Raw genomic sequence first — 23506 nt, 5'->3', positions numbered from 1 at the left:
TGTGTATTGGCGTTCGTATTCGTATACAGGGAGGAAGATTCACGCCCCAATCAACGGAAATACGACTATTTACGAGCGAAGCCATGACTCCTCTCATTTCTCAAGGACCCTTTTAGAGCAATCCACGATCTCTCTAACTTCTAGCAGGTCTTTATGACTTTGTGTTCCTTATATATACCCTTAAATACTGACTGCAATTTTTCACGTCAACAGAGAAAAAGTTTTTTTAAAAAAATATTTAATTAAATAATAAAGCTTTAATTATAAATATTGATCAAATTATAATAAATTCTGATTAAGTGATAAAAGTTAATATGGTTTAAAACACCGGAAGGAATATATAAATTGCTTCTGACAATTGTAATTAATTTAATAATTTATTCCTTTAATGAACTGATTCATTAGCGACTAATTTCGTTTTTCACTGAAAATAAAATTCAGAAATCAATAGTTCAAACAAAAGGGGCATATGATTTTTTTTTTCTCATTCTCTTATCTGATATCCTTTCCTTGTTATGAAACGTCGTGCGCAGGTAAATATAACCCCTCGTAAGAGTCGGAATACTTCTAAATTCGTATATTTTCTTTCTATTCTTTTTTTTTTTATTCTTCCTCTCAGCACACGTGTGGACATAGGTGCATTCGCAACTTTTCTGCGATCTTGATTTCATCAACGTGTCTCCTTTTATTGTTGCCAGTTTAGTTTGGGCTTTAAATATTTTGTCACAACATTAAACTTGAGTGAGTGAGTGAAAATTGACAATATATTCTCTTGCAACTCGTTCCAATCAAGCCGCTATGAAAGATCACGTCCAACCCCGACCCATTCCAAAGCTACTGAATCCCCCTCACCACTATCACCACCACCACAACCGACCATCCCTTATCCCATCAGTTCGTTGTAACGGTTTACCTATATATCTAAGTTTCCACCCTTGGATTTAGATCCCCCCCCCGCCCTCACCCTCTCTCAACCCTCTCTTCAACTTCTGACCGAACGCGGTGTGTCCTGAAACCATACAACGTCAGCACTGGTCAAAATCTACCCGACCTTTGCACAATCATAATGATAGATGTTGAAATCTTTTTTTTTTTTCTTCTCATGAATTTCTCTTCATTTTTATGATAATTTTATCACGGAATTCAATTTTTCTTGGAGAAAAATTAAATTATAAAATAAAACTTTTTTTTTGTTTTTTGTAGACAGCAAAAATTAATTAGCAAATTATCGTAATTTTTAAATCTAGTAGTAAAAGCCAATTTTGAGTCAGACGATTGTTATTAGTTTAAAGGAATTCATTATCGTAAAGATAATTTTTCAGTTTCAGTAGAGTAAACAAGTTGTAGTTAGACAACACTTCTTTGATTCGTAAACATATATTTTCAGGAGTAGAAGACAGTTTTAGTCAGACGAAATGTTTTTAATTCTGTGTATTTTGAATTTCAGTAGTAAAAGAGAATTTGAGTCAGACAATATGGTTTTAGTTCGTGTTATACTTTAATAACTTCAGTAGTAGAAGACATTTCAGTCAGACAACACTTCTTTAATTCGTGAACAATTATTTTCAGTAGTAAAAACAGTTTTGGTCAGATGAAATATTTTTAATTCGTGAACATTTTTATCTACATTAGTAGAATACAGTATTGGCCAAATAAAATGTTTTTAATTAGTGAATATTTATTTTTAGTAGTAAAAAATAGTTCTGGTCAGACGAAATATTTCTAACTTGTAAAACATTTATTTTTAGTAGTAAAAGACAGTTTTGGTCAGACGAAATGTTTTTAATTCGTAAATATTTATTTTCAGTAGTAAAAACAATTTTAGGCAGAGGATATATTTTAATTCGAGTATTTTCAATTGCAAGTAGTAAAAGAAAATTTAAGTCAGATAATATTGTTTTAGTTCGTGAATATTTATTTTTAGTAGTAAAAAATAGCTCTGGTCAGACGAAATATTTCTTACTCGTAAAACATTTATTTTCAGTAGTAAAAAATAATTTCAGTCAGACAATATTTTTTCAGTTTTTGCATTTATTTTCAGTACTAAAAGACAGTTTTAGTCAGTCAAATATTTAAATTTTTGTATTTTCAGATAAAGTAGTAAAAGAGAATTTTAGTCAGACAATAATGTTTTAATCAGTGAACATATATTTTCAGTAGTAAAAACTATTTTTTATAGACAAAATGTTTTTAATTCGTGATTAAATTTTTTTCAGTAGTAAAGACAATTTTGGTCAGTCATATTATTTTTAATTTTTGTATTTTCAGTTGAAGTAGTAAAAAAGAATTTTAGTCAGACAATATTGTTTTAGTTAATGAACATATATTTTCAGTAGTAAAATATATTTTTAGTCAGACGACATGTCTTTAATTCGTAAAACATTTATTTTCAGTAGTAAAAAATAATTTTAGTCAGACAATATTTTTTTAGTTTTTGCATTTATTTTCAGTAGTAAATGACAGTTTCAGTCAGACGAAATATTTAAATTTTTGTATTTTCAGATAAAGTAGTGAAAGAAAAGTTTAGTCAGACAATAATGTTTTAGTCAGTGAACATATATTTTCAGTAGTAAAAAATATTTTTGGTCAGACAACATGTCTTTAATTTGTAAAACATTTATTTTCAGTAGTAAAATACATTTTTGGTCAGACGAAATATTTTTAATTCGTGAATATTTATTTCCAGTAGTAAAAAATAATTTCAGTCAGACAATATTTTTTTAGTTTTTGCATTTATTTTCAGTAGTAAATGACATTTTTGGTCAGACGAAATACTTTTAATTCGTGAATATTTATTTCCAGTAGTAAAAAGTAATTTCAGTCAGACAATATTTTTTTAGTTTTGTTCAGACAAAATGTTATTAATTCGTGATTAAATTTTTTTCAGTAGTAAAGACAATTTTGGTCAGTCACATTATTTTTAATTTTTGTATTTTCAGTTAAAGTAGTAAAAAAGAATTTTAGACAGACAATATTGTTTTAATATATTTTCAGTAGTAAAAAATAATTTTTGGTCAGACGACATGTCTTTAATTTGTAAAACATTTATTTTCAGTAGTGAAAGACATTTTTGGTCAGACGAAATATTTTTAATTCATGAATATTTATTTTCAGTAGTAAAAGTATTTTTGGCCAGACCAAGGCTTTTTTTAATTCGTGAACATTTATTTTCAGTAGTATAATACAGTTTTAGTCAGACAAAATGTTTCTTAAAAAGTACAGAAAATTAAATAAATATCATTATTGAAAAAATTTATGAAATAAATATAAAGAAATTAATTTAAAATAGTTTTTTCAATGAAAAATACAGCGTTATTTTTCTCTCTAACGTCATAGTTTAATTAAAATCGTTAAATCCATTTAAAAGTAAAAAGCTTTTTATTTTAGAAAAAGTTACAAAAAATTCCATTTTACAATGAATATATATAAAAAGAAAATTTCTTTTACTTGTTCAAACAGAACTGTTTTATCAATATTTCGATAAAAAAAACGTTTCTTTACATATCAAGAATTTCATTAATTTTTTTTATCTCTCTCTCTCTCTCTTACAAATATTTGTTGTTATTATTATAAAAGAAATTGTCAGTTAGTTATATATATTTAAAATATATACATATATACGTGTCAGAGTATGAGAAGTTCTATTTATGAAAATAAGGAGACATGCCATGATGATGGTGTAAATATGGGGAGGGTTACGGATCGTATTAACAATCTCTTCCCCTTTGTCGTGCGATATAAGCGTTTAAATCCTGTCAAAATGTCCCTTGGGCTTGAATAAGCCTTTCGAAAATCTTATGGTAATGTCACTTATGTTCGCTATAATTCCATTTCTCTCGTTCCTATATCCAACCACCGTTTTCATTAATAACACGGTTACGACGATGAGTTGCGGTTTTGCGAATCTGCCACCAGTCGATTAGAACTTAAGCTAATCGATGGAGGCACTGTTTCTCATTAAGCTATTAGCATTAGGCAGATTTTACTCATCTAGATAATAATAACATTTCGAAGTGATTATTAGCCAGTTTGTTAATTTTAAATGTCATTATTCATTAAAATTACTTGCAAAATTTATCGCAAAATGTTTCAAATCAAATAATTATTAAATATTTGAATTTTATTATTTTTTACATTATATTTATTATAATTTATACTATTACTTATATTTAAAAATATTAATTGTAAATAATTTTAAAAAACTTTTTTTTTTAGGTTCCAATGATTCAGAATGCTGACAAATAATAATCCTGTGACAGCGTGGAGCACGTCTATGGGTGAGTCTTTTAATAAAATCTATTGACTTTACTTTATTAATTTCACATTTTTTCCAATAAACAAGAAAAATTCTCAACTATATATATATATGACATTCAGGATACAGCGTCAAATAAGTTTTGAATATATTCTTATGTTTTTTTTTCTTTTTTTTGCGAATGATACATGGCAGTGGAATAGGCTCCTGGGGGATGATGTACGTATTTTGGTATTCCAGTGATGTTGTCGGTAGCATTGCATCACGTATGGCGTACGCAAGGCTATAACATAGGCTGTATCGAAGCTATGGATATCGCTTAAATCCGTTCAGAAATGTAGATCTATTGCGTTCCTATAACCAGTGATTGCCAGCCAAGAACATAATCCTTATAGTGTCCTCTTTCACTTCTCTTAAAAATTCCCATTTTAACTATACAGTAACTATTTTATCTGAAAAAATTCTCTTTAAGTTCAAAAAATCAAAATTAGAAATATAATCTCAAATTGTGTCAAAAATAGCTATATTAGCTAAAATTTAGTTATTTGGCAGGATTTCGTAGGGATCGAGAAAAAAAAATGATACTGGACAAAAATTTTGAAATTGATGATTTTCGAAACATGCGAATATATATATATATATATATATATATATATATATATATATATATTTCGTATCAGTTCTTTTCTTTCGGTACGCGATGTCAAACCAATGAAATTCCGGCGCACACACCATTCTAGGTTTCCGTAACGAAAAGTGGCAAGCATCCAATGTCGGATGCCTACAGTATATACCTGGACCTCACACTATTCCTGTTCGATATATATCTGGTGTCCTGTCCAGTGAGCCGGGTGACAGCTAATATCCGACCAGGAAACTAACACCCCGACACACCCTTCGCGCAACCAACGACTAACCTATATCGCAAGTCTATTACGACAAGACTTGAATGATTTTTCTTTATTTTTTTTATTTTTTTTTTTACCAAAATTGCTCGCTGATGAACCTTCAAGAACCGTCAGGAGGTTGGGCCGTCTCTCATCACTTTGCCTTCTTTAATCATCTTCCAATCTTTTACAGTAGCTTTTTAATCTTGTCAGTTTTTATACATTTTTAAGCATTACGAAGAGAGGGAGAGAGAGAGAGAGAGACTTTTTGGAAAAGTGAACTGAAAATTACATGAGACAAGTAAATAGGGTGGTTACTGACCGGAAAAACTGGGAATTAGCTTGGAATTTTGTTGACAGGGAAAAAGGCGGGAAATTTGATCAAAATGAAGAATTATAATTACACTGAGAAAAAAGGTTTAAGCTGACAACCAAATATTTCATTCAATATATGTGCAACTACAATTTTTTGGTTGACACAACTAAACTTTAGTTGACAACAACCAAAGTTTGTTTCAGACGACTAAATAAGAAAATGAAAAAGAATTTGGTAGTCTCAACCAAACTTTGGTTGATGTCAACTAAAGTTTAGTTGTGTCAACCAAAAAATTTTAGTTGCACATATATTAAATGAAATATTTATGGTTGTCAGCTCAAACCTTTTTTCTCAGTGTACATGGAAAAAATATTTTATTACTTACGGAAAGCCTAAAATTTTTTAAACTTTTGAACATCTCTAAAAATTTTTGCTCTGCTTTCAAAATCTGAATTAGTAAAAATGTTTACTAATTTGAATTAGTGACTCACTTTTTGCTTCTCAATTAGTAAAATTCTACTAATTATTAGTAACTTTTACTAACAATTAGTATATATAATATTAGTATATATAATAGCTTCTCAATTAGTAAAATTCTACTAATTATTAGTAACTTTTACTAACAATTAGTAAAATTTTACTAATTTAGAAGCAAAAAGTGAGTTACTAATTCAAATTAGTAAACATTTTTACTAATTCAGATTTAGAGAGCCACAGAAAATTAAAAGGCATTAAAATAAGCTGCAACGCTTATTATTTTAATCCAATTTTGCTTATTTTAATCCATTTTGGTACTCTCTAAATCTGAATTAGTAAAAAAGTTTACTAATTTGAATTAGTGACTTACTTTTTGCTTCTCAATTAGTAAAATTTTACTAATTATTAGTAAAATTTAACTAAATCTAAAGCAAAAAGTGAGTCACTAATTTAAATTAGTAAACATTTTTACTAATTCAGATTTAGAGAGTATTAAAATAAGCAAAATTGGATTAAAATAATAAGCGTTGCAGCTTATTTTAATGCCTTTTAATTTTCTTTGGTGGAAATAGTGAAAAATTACTCCTAGACTAGTAAAATTTACTCCGGAAATATAATAATTTTTACTATTTTCGGAGTAAAAGTTGACACAAGTTTCGTAAAGTTTAGAAGTCACTTCGAAAGTAGTAAACATTATTTTATTTTTGTTTAATAGTGAATTGTTTAATAATTGTTTAATAAATAGTGAAAAATTACTCCTAAAATAGTAAAGTTTACTCCGCTACTAGTATTTTTTTTTACTATTTTCGAATCAAAAGTTAAAAAATTCCTAACGAATTAGGATTTACTTTAGAAGTATCGTAAAAATGATTTTGATTATATATTTTTTTTCTATTTCATGTTTTTTTTACTTCAAAAAATTTAAGAAAAATTAATTTTATTTGCCAAAAAGTTTACAATAAAATTCTTGATATTATATTTAGGTATAAATGTATATAAACTTTTATTGAAAATTTTAAAGTATAATCTTTAAAACTTTTATGATTTAGTTTACATATTGTCAAAAGTTCTGATTGAGTTTATGTGTGAAATTTTCTATATATACTTCTTTAACAAAAAAAAAAGGTATTATATTTCATGAAAAATTCATGTCGTAGTTACACATGGGAATTTTATAGAGTCAATTTTTTGATATCAGTTTAAGAAATTTTTTTTTAAATATATTATTTGCGCTCGCAAAACTTATTTCATATAATAACTTTTACGAAATGTATATACGTAAAACTTTGAAATCAAATTTTTGTTCTGTATTAGTATTTTTATTTATATATTTGAATTCATATTATTATTATTAGGATTTTAATTAATTTATTTTTTCGAAAATTTTTTAGTTTCTTTGTACAATAGAGAAATAAACGATTTGAGAATATTTTAAATATGATTAATGAATTGTGTGTTGGGATCGACATTTATACATAGTTGCTATCACTATCACATATTTATCGGTAACCCCCTCGTTTGTTTAGTATGGTTTAATCGAATCGATTGAAAGTTTTCGTTCATTAATCAAGCGAAGGCAGGATGGCTGTATACGCTCTGAATCGTGATCTGACGTCTTTATACAAGTTTCCCTTGTGCTAAATTGGCCCATTGCCCTCCCTGTTACTCGCACGTGCTGTTCAAAACATCTCAAACAATTTACTACTCTTCAAGTATCAAGTTTCAGATATCCATATATAGCTTATATATATATGAGATAAAATAAAGGGTTTTAACTTCATATAACTAGATTAGAAATTCTCAATTAATTAGATATCAAATTGACATGATGCTTTTTTCATTAAAAAAAAAAGAAATTTTTTTTTTTTATTTTGAAAACTTATTAATCGTAGATATTCTGTATCAATAGGATTTAAACAGGGATTTGGAATCTAATTCCAAAGAAGTTTGAAGTTTTAGAGCACCTTTTCCATTTTTGAAAGCCCTGGAGGCATCTCATTACATAAATATGCGTTTAAGAGTTTAAATGCATTTAAATAATTCCTTTTATATAATCTTAGTTTTTGGAGTTTTACTTCTCGAGGGAGAGCGACTCTCGTTAATCATACAGGGGAAATATGTCTCGAATGTAAATCCACAATTACGGCTGTAAAACTTTTCGTGAACGAATGGCTTAGGGCAAGAGAAAAAAAAAGAAGCATTAAATTTAACAAACTTTTGTTATTTATGATATTTTTATACATTATTTTCTATTTGAAACATTATTAATAATTTTTTTATATATAAAAATTTAGAAAAATTTCATTAATTAAAAAAATATACTGGTGAAAATAAATCTTCTAAATATAAATTTTGTTTTTTTTCTCATTAGCATGAAAAGTTTAAAAGTTTAACAAAGATTTTCTAAAGACAATAAAACAGAGAGAAGTGAGCCACAAAATGAATTGGTACTGAATACGAACGCAATTACATTCCAATTGTTTCATCGTTTGAATAGTTCCTTGTGCAATTGAATTCATTGCTATACTGACTTGTTAATAGATATAGTATAGACTTTAAGCCACTCTCTGTGATGTCGTTTAGAAGTTTTGACTTTAAAATAGAAGACGAAAATGTTTGAATAAGATCAATAATATTGTCACAACAAATTGTATATATGTTCATTCCAATTCTCCATATATTATGTATATTGAAATTTATTCTTATCGAAAAGGAAATTGCTTTTCAATTATATACTAAAGTTGCTTCAAATTTATTATGTGTAAATGGACTTTAATTCTATATATACTTCCTTAATTCTGATGCTATATAAATTATGTCGTTAACTTTTCCAATTTTTTATTCTATTTTCGAAAATTCAATATAATTTAAGTAGATATATAAATTGCTCTTCGATTTTTATATTAGTTTGAATATATAAAATAAATTTTTCATAAAAAATATAATATCCCAGGTGAAAAAATTAACGTTACTAACGTTACTAATGTTACTAACGTTAGTAATACCTATAAAAAAATTAAGAGTTTCTAAAATATATTTTCACGGAAACTTTGCCACTACTTTCCTATTACTACTTTCACTTCCACTTGTTCCAATTTTCATTCTCATTTTCACTTCCACTTTTTTATATTCATTGCCACTTCCACTTTTTCTAATTTTCATTCCCATTCCTATTTACACTTCCAGTTTTTTATATTCATTGCCACTACCACTTTTTCTAATTCTCATTCCCACTTTCACTTCCACTTGTTCCAATTTTCACTCCAATTTCATCTTCCACTTTTTTATTTTCATTACAACTTTTTTATATTTTCACTCCCACTTCCATTCCTATTTTTTAAATTTCCATTACCACTTTCACTTTTTTTAATTTCCATCCATTGTAATTAAAAAAAGTGGAAATGGTTGTGTAAATGGAAACTAGAAAGAGTTTTAGTCGAAATGTCAACAGCTAATGAAAATTAGAAGTGGAAAAAATGGGAGTATAAGTGGGAATAAAAATTAGAAAAAGTGGAAGTGGTAATGAAAATAAAAAAGTGAAAGTGGAAGTGAAAGTGGAAGTGCGAATGAGAATTAGAAAATGGAAGTGGAAGTGAAAGTGGAAGTGCGAATGAGAATTAGAAAATGGAAGTGGAAGTGAAAGTGGAAGTGCGAATGAGAATTAGAAAAAGTGAAAGTGGAAACGGTAATGAAAATAAAAAAGTGGAAGTGATAATAGAAATGAAAATTATAAAAAGTGCGGGTAAGAACATTAAATACTTCCTGGTGGTCGATTTTCGACAAGTTTCTGCAAAAATACAATTTAGAAACAGTTTCGTAATTTTTTTATAGGTACTAACGTTAGTAACATTAGTAACATTAGTATCGTTAGTAATATTAGTAACGTTAGTAATGTTAATTTTTCTACCTGGGTATGAACTTTTAAATAAAAATTACTTCTATTTTTCCTTTTTTTTATCGCATGAGAATTATTATCATTCGTTCTTTTTTGAAATTTTTTTTTTTTTTGATTTCAATAAATATAGTTTTTTTTTTTTTTTTTTTGGTTTTGTGTTGGAATTCATTTGGAAAGATTGAGAAAATATTTTCTTGCACACAAAGGCGTTTTCTGCACGCGGGGGATTTTTATACGAGTTTCATTACGCGTCGAGATCCATCGAAGAGATTCTTATCTAAACTGGCAGTCTAGCGTGCAGGGCTAATTTCTATCCATAAAAGTTTTTCGTAAACAAGTGTATATTTCTTGAGATTATAGTCATGACAATATAAGTTGTGGGAAATTTTTTTGGATAAAAATAATTGCGGAACATTCAATACTATATATATGGACTATTTTCATAAAAGAAACTATTTTAACTGAAAATGATAATCATTCTTGTTATCAATGAAAAATATAAGTTTTTAAACTTTCAAAACTGTATGAACATCTTATCAAAAGGGTTTTTTCGTTTTATTTCTATTCCTCTAAATGTGTTTTCTGCAAACATATTTTTATGTTTGGGTTCTGAAATTGATTTTTTAGGTATATATTTAAATAAATTAATTAATTGCAAGTACTTATTAATTATTAAGTATATTATAATTATTAATAATAATAATATTATTATTATTATTATTTAATAAGTATTTATTAATTCCACATTATTTTATAGAGATTTTGTTAGAAAAAATGTTTCCTAGTTCTTAAATATTTAAAAAAAAGTCACTCTATATAAAGTTCTATAATTAGAAAGAGATAAATAAATTTTTAATGTTAAACTTGAAATCTTTTTAAAAAAAATAGAATTTTAATCTATTTAATGTTAAAATTGTTTTTCGAGGTTATTTTTAAAATAGAATTATTTAATATTAAATCATCAAATTAATAATCGAATATCGTATAATTAACGTTAATGTCTTGTAATCTTATGAGATAATTATTACCTTGGATAAAGATATACCTCTTGGATATACCCTTGGATAACGACTAGGTATTAATATTTGCTGTGTGACCCACCTTTAATTGAATCGATTGTAATTGTATTCTTAGTATGTCTATAACACAGAAAATTAAAAGGCATTAAAATAAACTGCAACGCTTATTATTTTAATCCTTTTTGTTATTAAAATAAGCAAAATTGGATTAAAATAATAAGCGCGTTGCTGCTTATTTTAATACCTTATATAATTTTCTATGAATGCATTTAATTATAGGTACCGTGGATGTACCAGTTACCGTCCATGTCCCAGTTTCCGTCCATTTTACAAATATCTCGTATAGTAATTTAAATTATTTTTTAACAATAATTTATTCCTTTTGGCACGCAATCGACTTATTAGTTTAAGTAAACAAATAAAAGAAAATAATTTTTTTATAAATGTTATTTTGAAAATTAAACTGGACGGAAACTAGGTCTTAGGTGGACGGTAACTGGGACATCCACGGTATATTAAAATTATAAAATATCGTTTCACATGTACAAAAAAAAAATCGTTTTCTTTCTTTAATTTTGTAAAAAAAAACTTTAAACAAAAAAACATGATTTTTTTCTCTCATTTTCTGCTTTGTGAAAAATCCGCAAAATATTTTATGAAAAATTTTAAGCATCTGTTTAAAATTTTTTTTTAGCGTTTTTATGATTGTTTCGTTTGCTTGGTATAGAAAGTAGGAACAAATTGTTAATTCTGTAGAATTAAAGACATTTTTTTTTATTCTAATAAAATATTTCGCTGCTGTAGATAAAAATTTTTTTTTTGTACCAAATTTTATTTGAATTCAGTAAATTGTATTTAACCAATAATTTCTGTATTTAAAATTTAATTGTCTCATAGGTATTTGGTTCAAGTAAATATTTATTGGCGATTATTTATTCAAATTTTTTTTTGAAATTATATATTATTTCTTAGATGACAATAGCCTTATTGAAGGAATGAAATGGAATAATTTAATTGACAATTCGTATACTCAGGATTCATAAAATTTTATAGAGAAAAGACTATATAGTTAAAAAGAACACTTAGAAAAACTGAAATATTCCAAGAAAGTTTTATCTTTCCTTCTTTTTTTTTTTTTTTTGGTCTTTTTTAGAAAAGTTCTTCATAATTCAACAAAGTGTTCAATTTCCAGACTGAAATTGAATAAAAGTTAAACTAAAAACTCTTAGTTTTCCCCCTCTCTTGCTATCTTTTTTAAAATTCCACCTCGGTAGACTCGTCTTTTTTTTCCTCTCTTTCTATACTGGACACCGTTGAACATATTTGCGGTAAAAATCTGGTACTCTGCGCGCAAGAGAACATAAGAAATTTATCAAATTAGCAATGATAATTGAATTCCACACGAGTAGTCCGTTAAGGATCCTCTCTGGAGGACGTGCCACCGCACGAAAAAGAACCGGAAACGGTAGAGCCTGGGGCATAGGAAGGGTGGACCTGCCGATGCCACATCGGTTTCCCTAAGGAGTAGAAAACGAGTGAGAGAGAGAGAGAGAGAGAGAGAGAGAGAAGTTCCTAGGTTGGCAACTCGTCACTGCCCTACAAGAAAGTTAAACAGTGGCAAGATTGGAATTAGCCACTCTCTCTCGTATATAGCCTTCGGAGGCTGCGAGTCGTCCGACTTTGCAGAAGAAGAAGAAGAAGATGTCGAAAATCTTAATTCGGAAGCACCGCCCTCTCAACATGATGGGCGGTACATTCCTAAATAGCGATTGGCCTGTTCTCCACAGGGTGAGATTTCTGCCTGGGGGAAGGGGGGGGAGTGTTGTGTGTGGAGATGCGCCGTGCTCCGAACACGATGTCCAAGTAGCGAATTTCTCGGGGGATGAAATCAGTCGACGCCGAGCGTTTCCATTGAGCGGTTACGAGTGCTTCTCGATTCTCAAAAAAAAAAAATAGTCCGCGATTTAACAAAAAAATTCAAATATTTTCCCAAATTAAAAAAAAAAATGTAAATTTTTTTTTCATGGATTATTTTTTCTAAATTAAAATCTTATCAGAATGGACATAATTTTCTATAAAATTCTAATCAAGAATATGTGATGTTAATGTTTTGAAAAATTATTTCGAGCATATAGACAATGGAATTTTGTATTCCTTGAGAGAAAATTTGATAAATTGATGAGAATTAATTTTTTTGGGGAAAAAATTAATTACAATAAGTGTGTGACTGATGGTGAAAAAAATTCATTGTGTGAATGTTCGAATGTTCATTTAAAATCAGGATTCGTGGGGAGGATGAGAGGAAGGGGTATGAACAAAAATCTTTCAAGAATGTCTACTGTCATTTTTGCCATGTGGATATTGCTACAGGGCGGTAGGTCAACAGCTGCTTTTACAACTGGTAAATATTTTACTATAAATTTTCTTTTTTTGAAAAAATGTAAATTTTATTTACTGTTCGAAAAAAAAATTAGTTTTCTTTTTTGCTATCCCATGGTAAAAAATTTTCTCAATTTTTTCCCTTAGCTGTGAGAAAAGCTAAAGTTAGATTACACACGGTCTCTTCTTTAAAATGATTCTATATATAAGTTATAAAACTTTACAAAGAGGGTTGGAAAAAAACATTTTTTTACGAAAAAAAAAAAAATGCGGATATACCGAATATGAAGTCGGGTCACACTTTGGTCGTTTTCACTAAATCGTAGTTTAGAATCCAGGCAAACCTATAACCTCAATTTTATCGCTATAATACCAGAGAGACACCATCTGCCATTACTATATGTTATCATACTGATCAGAATAATATCATTTCATATTAGAGATTATACGCTGGTAACATCTTCAAATTATATCCGATAAAAAAAAAAAAAATTTCATTTTCCACCGCGACTTATATAAAATAATTCTTTAAAACTGTTTTTAAGTCTTGAAATATTTCTATGATTTGAAGAGCAAAAAAATATTTTTTTATTACTATATCGAATTGTAATTTTAAATGATAATTTAGTGATTTATTTTTTTTTTGGTTCTATTCAGTTTATTGGAAAGATATGAAACAATAGAATATGTATTATTGACTGTAATTTATAAATTATATTTTGAAATTTTGAAACAAAGGAAAATTGTTAAACTTCCATTTTCTCATTAATAATTTTCTGATAATTTGTATAAATAGAGAGAGAATAACGTTTCCTGCATGTGCGTTTATCATTTTGCTTTAAAATAATTTGTGCAGCGTTAAGCGGTTAATTGGCGAATCGTGTGTGACGCGCGCTATTTCCGAGTTTGCAGAATACATATACATATAGGTATATATATATATATATAGCAGAGCAGTAGTGTATTTTGGAATTTACTCTTTCCACTTTTCTCTCTCTTTAATCCCCCTCGAAAATCGCCCTTCTCACTTTCTTTTTTTAAACCACATGTTATTCTTTTTTTGCTTGCTTTTCTCTTTTGCTAAAATTGTACATACACATGAAATTTTGTATTATTTTTGAAATTTAAATTAGGTTAACGTAATTATTAATTAAATTTTCTAAACCAGAGAGAGGGAAAACACGTTTATTAACATATAATTAATAATCACGGAGAATCTAAAATTTATAAATTGAACGAGAAATTTCAAATCTAATTTATTAAATATTTATTTAACAATTTGTTAGATATATTTATTTAATAATTTTTAAATATTTATTTATTTAATAATTTTTAATAATATTTTAATTTTTTAATAATATTTAATAATTTATTATTCAAGTAATAATTTATTAGATATATTTATTTATTAATTTACTGAGTAACAATCGCATTAAATTTAATTTAAATAATCATTTTTCTATTTTAATTGAATTTTGTAAATTTCTGAAAAAATAAGAGAAAAATGAAAAATTAAAATATTATTGAATGAAATTCTTTTAGTGTGTGTACAACTCATTTGTTTGTAATTGTACTATAATGTAATTAAAACAGTAAACATTCTACTAATTTAGATCCAGAGAACGCGCGTTAAATCGTCATTGCGCGCCTATATAGTGTACATGTTCCAACCGCCGAGAAATATATGGGACAATTTATCCCATTGATCGTGATAAACTTTAGGATTGACCATCTGTCGAGTGAGATTGGTATAATTCTGTAAATGGACTGTAAACTTTTGAACGCATTTGCGGTTTTATATCTATTTTTTTTGTTTTATAAAGTATTTTTTTTCCTCCGATAATTCGCACATAAAAAAAATTTGTAAAAAAAAAAAAATACTTTCGTGTTGTCGATCTATATATATATATATTACAAGCCATTCGTTCACTTGTTCACACGGTCACGTGCCACTTTAAAATCGCGCGATTAATTGATATGCAAATGAGTTTCGCCCTTATGCAGTGTGACAACCTTTCACGGTTAGTTTAACACTATCCGATTATCGGATCATGTTGAAATTCTAATCTGATTTTTTGTAATTCATTAAACTATTTCTTTTTTATTTCACTATTAATTACACTTTATCTCCCTTAAGATATAATTATTAATATAATGATTTAGTAAAATTGAAATGTTTTCATTAGTTTATTTTTATTAGGAAGAAAAATGAATTTTTTTTTTTTTTATCAAAATGTTACTTTCACCAAATTTTGTAATTTTAGTAAACTATGAAAGTTATTACGTTTGTATCATTAGATCAATGAATGAAAAGGTATGTAGTTTTAGTGTGGTAATAATGGTTGTAATAGCTTTTCGATAAACCAGAATGCGGCTATTTCGAACAATTACGTTTTCGATATCTGTTCTGTTTAATATATAATACACGTGCTTGATTTATAGTTTTTATTTGGTTATATGGGAATTTTTTTTTTAAATATAATTTTTTAAAATATAATTTTTCAAAATATAATTTTACAAAATATAATTTTACAAAATATAATTTTTCAAAATATAATTTTACAAAATATAATTTTTTAAAATATAATTTAAAAAAATATTTTTTTAAAGATATAATTTTTTCGATATCAAAATTATACATTGTTAAAAATCATTATTATCATTATGTATTTTTTTAATTATATCATAATTTTTATTTTTTTAATAGGGTTTTTTTTTATTATAAAAGCTAAATAGAATTTGATATTGAAAATTTTACTGCATGATAAAATATTTCAAAATATTCAATTATGTAAAAAAAAAGTTATGCATGGGTAAGCAAAAAAAAATTCAGATTGACTATATGAAAGAAACATTGGTTCTATAAAAAGAATTAACAGAATTTTTTTTGAAAATATTTAGAGAAGAAAAAAAAATTTGTTTTTTAATTCAGAATTTCAGGGATAAATTATAGTTATATATAGGTTTGCAATATTTATTATCAGAATATAATTCAATTCAATTATATAATCGTTAGATCGTTTTTCAATTTACATTCAAGTATGACATTGTTAGCTCTCCACAAAATGATCGTTTTCAAGGCGCGTCTTTTTATTTGCTTCGTTAACAAAGGCTTGCTTGCATTTTTCATTTGGACAATAAAATTATTTTTTTCATTATAAAACAAACTAAATATTATTTTGAAACAGATGTTGAGCGATTTTGGTTATAATCTCTATATAGGAATTTAGTCTCTCATTCACATATAAATAATTTATGAAGTGGTTTTCCTTTTTTAGGTGAAAAAAAAAAAATATAAAAATATGTATATGTAAATGAATTGTCTTTTAATACACAATGTTGAGGTGAAGCTGCTACTTTGGATGTATCAGGGATAACGTGGTTAAAAAATATTTTCCGTCGAGGGGTTGAAGGCGTGACTTGACACTTTTAAGTTTCGCGCGTTTACTTCCGACGTCGATAAACCAAGGATAATAGCACCGCGTTCTTTGGTGAATATTCATTTCTTTAAGGATAAGAAAGGAAAGAATAAACTTGAAATTCTAGAGAAAACTTGGTTCGCAACGCGCAAGTTAGAAAATTTTAAGATTTGTATCGTGATTTGTGGGGAAAGGAGAAAACTTTTAATTGGGAGATTTAATTCCTTTTTTTTTTTTTTTATTTCTCAAGTTACTTTTATTAAGTGTATAATTGTTTTTATTCGCTCTTTTTTCTCTAAATATTTTTTAATAATAATAATTTTTTTAAATAATAATTATTATTAATACAATTTTTTTTTCCATCAAGGTACAGAAAGAAAGGATTTATTTTTCTGTATTTCATTACTTTATTACAATTATTCTTTTATATGTTAAGCGAAGGATGAAAGTACATATTATATATCCGCGTATATATGTACCTAAATCCCCGTTGGGGTAACTGCCTTGCAACATAAGGGGAGATTCCCTTAGGGGATTTAATCTGGCAAAGGGGAAAGGGAAAATCGGAAAATGAACAAGTGACCTTAGTATAACATACATATTTTTCTATAAAGGAAAAATTTTTACACGCATTTAAAAATTCAAAAATAAGTTGAAAAATTGTAATCTCGATTTTTGATTTTAAAAGGGCAATTTTCCAAAAAGTCGATGAAGATTAGTTTTTATTGGTTCTTTTTAGTGTCATTGACCTCTTATATATACGATATTGTCTAAGTGTGCAATCTTCAATGGGCAATATATCCAGAATAATATGAGGCTTGGTTCATTGTCTCAGAGTTATCTGATCGGATCAAGAACGAGAATCAAAACCATTTAGTTGTTGTTTTCTACGATGTTTTTACCCTCTTTTAAGAATTTTTCTTCTCTTCTTTTGATTGTATTTTTCTTCATTGTTTTTTCTTCTCTTTTCTTCTTCTATTTATTTATTTGGAACAGCGATATATTTCTTTAGAATAACAAAAACTTTCGCTATTTTAGCGAAACATAAAATTTTTTTTTTACTATATCCAAGAATATATATTGTATAAACGTTTATTCGTTATCTATAAATTATTATTATTAGACTTCTTCGATAGCGGGTAGATTCGCGACATTTTGTGCATATTAACCCCCCTCTCCCCCTATGCTTTTCTACCATAAGTATCTTCTGTACCACACGAACCCTCTTCATGGGGGACATTATCTGGTGTAGCCTGAGGGGTGCCATCTGTTTCGTCCGCGCAACCCTCTAATTAGGTATAGCGACAGTAGTAAGCGTCGCGTTAAATCTAATGCTGCGCGTCTATGTATTAAAACCCCCGAGGGTGTAACGGTTCAACCGTGACGAAAAGTCGACTCCTTTTTATATATATATATAGAATTCCTTCAAATTCGAAAAAAGAATTACTAAATATCAAATTTTGATATTGGACTTACAAATTTTTTTTAACAATATAATAATTGTTATTCTTAAATATATATATATAAATATATAAGGATTGCGGCCAAGCAACTTATTGTGAAATATACTTTGACGGGAATTCTTTTCACTGTGCAGAAAAGCAGTATCGGAGGACTTTTGAAGTCGAAAGCTCTTTGGTAAAAATAGAAAAGTACTTCCACGTACAAGCTTATTGAGTTACTGTGAGGAATGTCAATTTTCTTTGTACACACGTAAAATATGTGAAACTCGTATTTGTTACACTGTAAATGACAAAAGTCGAAGAGCAAATTAATTTGTTGTAAAATTAAATTAAAAGAATATAGAACATATATATTGTCCTATTCATATATTCATAAAAAGGAAAAACTAAATTTTTTTCAGAGTAAATTAAATTTTATACTTTATTAATATAATTTTTAGAAACAATTTTTAAATTTGCCGCCATTATTTACAATTTTGCGCTACAAGGTTGGTATACTTGTTAAAGCAAAATAATTCTAACCTAAAAATTCTATTTTGATTTTTCGAAGAAACGTTTTTTCAAAATTTTCCTAATCAATTTATTTTTGCATTTTTTTTTTTTTCGACAGTGAAAGAAAGTAAATTTGACATATACGAGAAATTTCCCACTTGAAATTGAATTTAAGAATTCGATAAGCCTAAAAGTCGGGAAGAAAGTCTCTGGAAGTGTGAAACATACTTAAAAGTTGAAAGCTGTCGTCGGAAGAAAGAGGAAAATCACCCTTTCTCTCGGGAGAGCAGAGGGCTTTTCGTTCATTAAACTTATCGAATTGTCGAGTTCGTACAGGGTGTATAGTATATATATATATATATATATATATATATATATATATATATATAGTATAAGATAAAGGCGAAACGTCCCAAGTGGTACTCATACACAAAAAGCCAAGTCACGTGGATGAAACGGTGGCAGAATCTCGCGCAAAAGAAAGAAAATAAAAATGAGGCGTATCCAATGACCAGACGATGATCAAAGATAATTTTTGATCAAAGATTAAAGAGGGTCGCTCGTATATATAGACCCATATAAGAATCAAAGTCGAACGAAATATAAAATGCATGAAGTGAGAATCCCTCGGGTGTGGTGTCACGTTTCTCACACCCTTTTAAGAATTACATATATAGGGCTTGAAACCTATATATATATATATATTCTTCAAAAAACTTTTTACATTTTTTGAAAAAAAAAAAAATTTCAATATTTTATATTATATATTTTTTCGTTATAATTAAAATTTTTTATTTGTTTAAAATTTCTTGAAAGGAAATATTTCAATATTAATGAATAAAATTTGTACGTTATGTCCACCGAAAATAAGATAATTTTAATAAAAATAAAAAGACAGATGTTCATTAATAGAAACTTTTCGACTCGTCTTCGACTTATTTTCCAATTTAGTGATTCAATCAGAATTTATCAGATTCCGACGGTGAAAGAAAATCTATTCAATTTCAAGTTCCACACAGAAACGCGTTTCCAATGAGAAAAATCCCCCTTGTCGTTAATTTTCTCTCTTAGCTCAATATATATATATATATATATATATACGCGCGCTATATATCTGATTTTTCAAATTATTTTCAAGATTCATGGTAGTTTATTTTTTTCTTTATTATTTTTACCCTTCGTTATATGTATATTTTTAAAAAAATATATATATTTTTAAAAATATATATATTTTTTTAAAAAAATATATATTTTTTTTGTATTACAATTGTAAATAATAAAATATAATTTTAAAAATAAACATTTCTTTATCATATTTTTTTATAGCACAACTCTGATGAAGAATATTAAAAAAATATTATTTCAGTATTGAGGTTGCGAGAAACTACATTAAGTAGGTGTGAGATTTATTAATATTTGAGTATCCTCACATGTATAAAAGAAAACTTAAAAAGAATTATCTTTTTTTTTGAAGTCGGATATATTCTTTTTTTATTTATTATTGTTTACTAAAATTTGGTTTCGTAATTTAAAAATTATTTTTTCCAAGTTCATAAATTTGGTTAAGTTAATATATATTTATATATGAAACATTATTGCTTTGTGGATGAAATGATTTTATAGTAATGTCTTGAAATAGCATCATCTCTCTTTCCTTTTGAAACATTCACCTTTTGCAATTTCTTCAAGTAACAAGACAAAAAAAGTATATTAATTGCGCCTCGGGTTGCTGTGTTATTAAATTCTTAAGAAAATGTAGGAGGTATACCTCAGACCCTACTCATAAAGTTGGCTATTGTGTTATAAAATCTAAATAATTCCAACTTCTCTCAAGCGTCGAACTTGCTTGTGAAAAAGAAAGAGAAAGTCGCTTTCCAAGATAAGAGTAAAAGTAGAAAAAAAAAAAAGATGGGGAAAAAAGGAGAAAAAATGGGAAAAACAAAATGGAAAGTAAAATATTAAAACATTATATTGAATACTAATTTAATAAAACAAAAAATTCAGTTTGAAAAAAAAGAAAATTGTCTTGTCCCTTAAATGACATTAAGGGATGTTACAAGAGATCCAATCAGATATTCAGATTATGTTTACTAAATCAGCGGAGTCGGAGCTTCCATCTTTTTAGTTAATCTCCCTCAAGCCACCCACTCGTTTCCCTGATCCACCTGAGAAGTCTCTCTCTCTCTCTTGCTGTATCTCTGGTGACATCGTCGCCAAGAAGTTAACGGGCAAGTTTGCTTCTGCGCTTGCCACCAACCTCGAGTTAACAATTCGGTTAGGAAGTTGGGTCCTGTTCCAGGACCAGTCGAAGTAACGGCCCTTCACTTATACTCCACTACTACATTTGAAAGCTCACTTCTCTTTCCGTTTCTAGAGAGAGAGAGAGTGACATCTTTGACGTGAAAACTGGTAAATTCAATCATCGGTCGTAACTCACCAAACGACTTTACATTTCGAAAAATTAATGTAAAGTATACGAGATAAAAAATTATGTAAATTAAAAAAAAAAAAGATTCAACTAATTTTTCATAAATAGAAAATGCTACTTTAAAAAATGATTTGTATAACGCTTTCTAAAAATAACAGAAGCAAAAAATTGTTTTATCTATTAGGTTATTAATCAAAAATTGTTTTTTTTTCTGTTTCAGGTGAGTCATTTTCAACAATTACATACTATACTTTATTGTGAGTAATTTCAGTTTGTTTTTTTATCTCAAAATTAGTAAATCACACCGATAAAAAAATCCTCTTGTTTCAAGAGGATTCCTCTTATTTCAATGCATATTTTCCTCTAGTATATGCTGCAAAAAGATGTCCTCTAGGTTTAAGAGGATTGTCCTCTATGTAAAATTATTCCTCTTAATTTAAGAGGTTACTCTTATTTTAAGAGGGAAATATTATCTTAAAAAGAACTCTGAAATAATAAAAATGCAATCATCTAGTTTGTATGTCATAGATATAATTTATAAAATTAAAAGGAATAAAATTTGATATTCCATGATTTATTTGAGTATAAATAAATTGAAATTGATTTTAATTTTTTTTTGAATAAATCAACTAAATCTATTTTTAATAATATTTTTACGCGCAAAACATATAATTCATTAAATTTGAAAATTTATTTTAAATAAATTTTAAATAAATTTTAAATAAAATTAAAATAAATAAAAATCGTAATAAAATAAAATTTTAAATAGCATATAACCTCAAAATTATTTAAATTTTCTTAAAAATTTCTTTTATCTTCAAAAATAGGCGCACGTATTGTGTAAGTTGCAATTCTATCAATATATTTAAAATATTATTATCGATTTTGGTTTATTCCCCTTTTTTTCACACAGAAACTAAAACTTTTTCACGCATAATATGCGATTTATGACGCGACATAAATGATATGACGCAATCGTCTTTGCGCATGAGCGACTTTCTATGGGAAATCCTCTTATAGAATTTAGAGGAATATTCTTAAACATAGAAGATTATTCTAAATTCTAAGAGTATTATTTTTATTCTAAAAAGATTATTCTGAATATAAGAGGAATACTCTAGAATAGTCCTTTTGTTTCGATCCTCTTGAAATTAGAGGAAAATAGTCTTATTTAAAGAATAATACTCTTGTTTTAAGAATAAAATTCAAGAGGATTCTGTAAGAGGAATTTTCCTCTGAATAGAAGAATATTTTTTTTTCGATGCAGAATTAAAATTTAAACAAAAAATAAATCTTATATAGATTTTACACTGGAAAAACTTTATTTGATTCAAATACTCGATTACTTGACTAAATAAATATTTACTTGAACCAAATAATTTTTAATTGAATTAACCAATTATTTAAATCAAATTAATTTTTTTTCACTGTATAAAAAGTAAATACCTTCATACAGGTATATATATTAGTCGTAAACAAAATAGCAGCAATCTCTCTCTCTCTCTAATAATTCAGGAATGTCTCGTATTATGAAAAGAGCATGCCACTTGACGTAAATTGACGTAATTCACATGTGATGTGACTCTGTCTCCCTCTCTCCTTTCATATTTATATTAACAAAAATTATCTTTTGATTAATCTATATGTTCCCTGCTGTATATATATATATATACGGTTTGATAGATATGTCTACCTATATGCTTAGAGATAGGAGGTTTATAGACATTGGTTGTATATGTATATATATATAGGGAAAGGGCGAATATATCACCCTCCACTTTACCATGTTCGAGGGTCCTACAAGTGGAATGAGTTTACCCTGTTCATTACCAACATTCGAGACATAAAAGAACCACAGATTCTCTCTCCCTTGATTTTATACTGACTCCCAAACGACGACGATAATTCTATTTTTGATTCAATTGAAAAATTCACGAGTATATATATATGTTATCTCGTCCACAACTTTCGATAATAAGAGGGACGTTTCATGTTTTATTTTATAGAAAACTCGAAAAAAAAAAAACCGTTTCCGTTGTGATAAAAAAAAGAAACTTTTTTCTGTCTGCGACTATTGTTTCAAAATCAATTTCATTAAAAATTTCTGTTTGAAAAAACAGCAATTTCTTATTTTGTCTTTTTTTATCGACTTTTATTTGAATTTTATTAAAAATAATTTTAGATTTCTTTTTTTTTATCATTGTTTATGGAATTTTTGGCTTATCATCAATTTTTCACTGTCTTACTTTTTGTTGTAGAGGTTTTTTTTTTTTTTTTTTTCCCATCACCCCCTCTCGCTTTGACGTTTTTCACATTTTCATTCTTATCGCGTTCGCCTCATCCTGGAAAAGTTCTGCGAACCAGAGCAACGTGACCACCAAGATTACTTTGAAATTTCCTAAACCTTTCAAGGTGTATTTTTACGTGACGTTTTTTTTCTTTTTCTTTCTGTCTCTAAGGGACTCTAATCATTAAA

The 23506-nt window shown here is 27.3% G+C and overlaps 1 protein-coding gene across 3 annotated transcripts in view; it reads left to right on the top strand.

The window, feature by feature from the left end:
- LOC127277058 (lachesin-like) overlaps positions 1-23506 on the top strand; it is a 218843-nt gene that overhangs the window by 13074 nt on the left and 182263 nt on the right. For 2 of the 3 annotated variants that reach the window (XM_051297888.1, XM_051297883.1), the window contains one exon: positions 4216-4277. In XM_051297888.1, coding sequence (XP_051153845.1) covers positions 4232-4277 — 46 coding nt within the window. In that variant the 5' untranslated portion in view covers positions 4216-4231. Of the gene's footprint in view, positions 1-4215; positions 4278-12738; positions 13251-23506 lie in introns of those variants that run through there. The other variant, XM_051297875.1, reaches the window with a different exon arrangement.

This window comes from Leptopilina boulardi, unplaced genomic scaffold (genome assembly GCF_019393585.1).
Source record: "Leptopilina boulardi isolate dan_hultmark-lab unplaced genomic scaffold, ZJU_Lbou_2.1 LbouV2_110, whole genome shotgun sequence".
In the NCBI taxonomy this organism is placed as follows: domain Eukaryota; kingdom Metazoa; phylum Arthropoda; class Insecta; order Hymenoptera; family Figitidae; genus Leptopilina; species Leptopilina boulardi.
The sequence above is the reverse complement of the archived record's forward strand: the minus strand, read 5'-3'. Positions and strand labels throughout refer to the sequence as shown.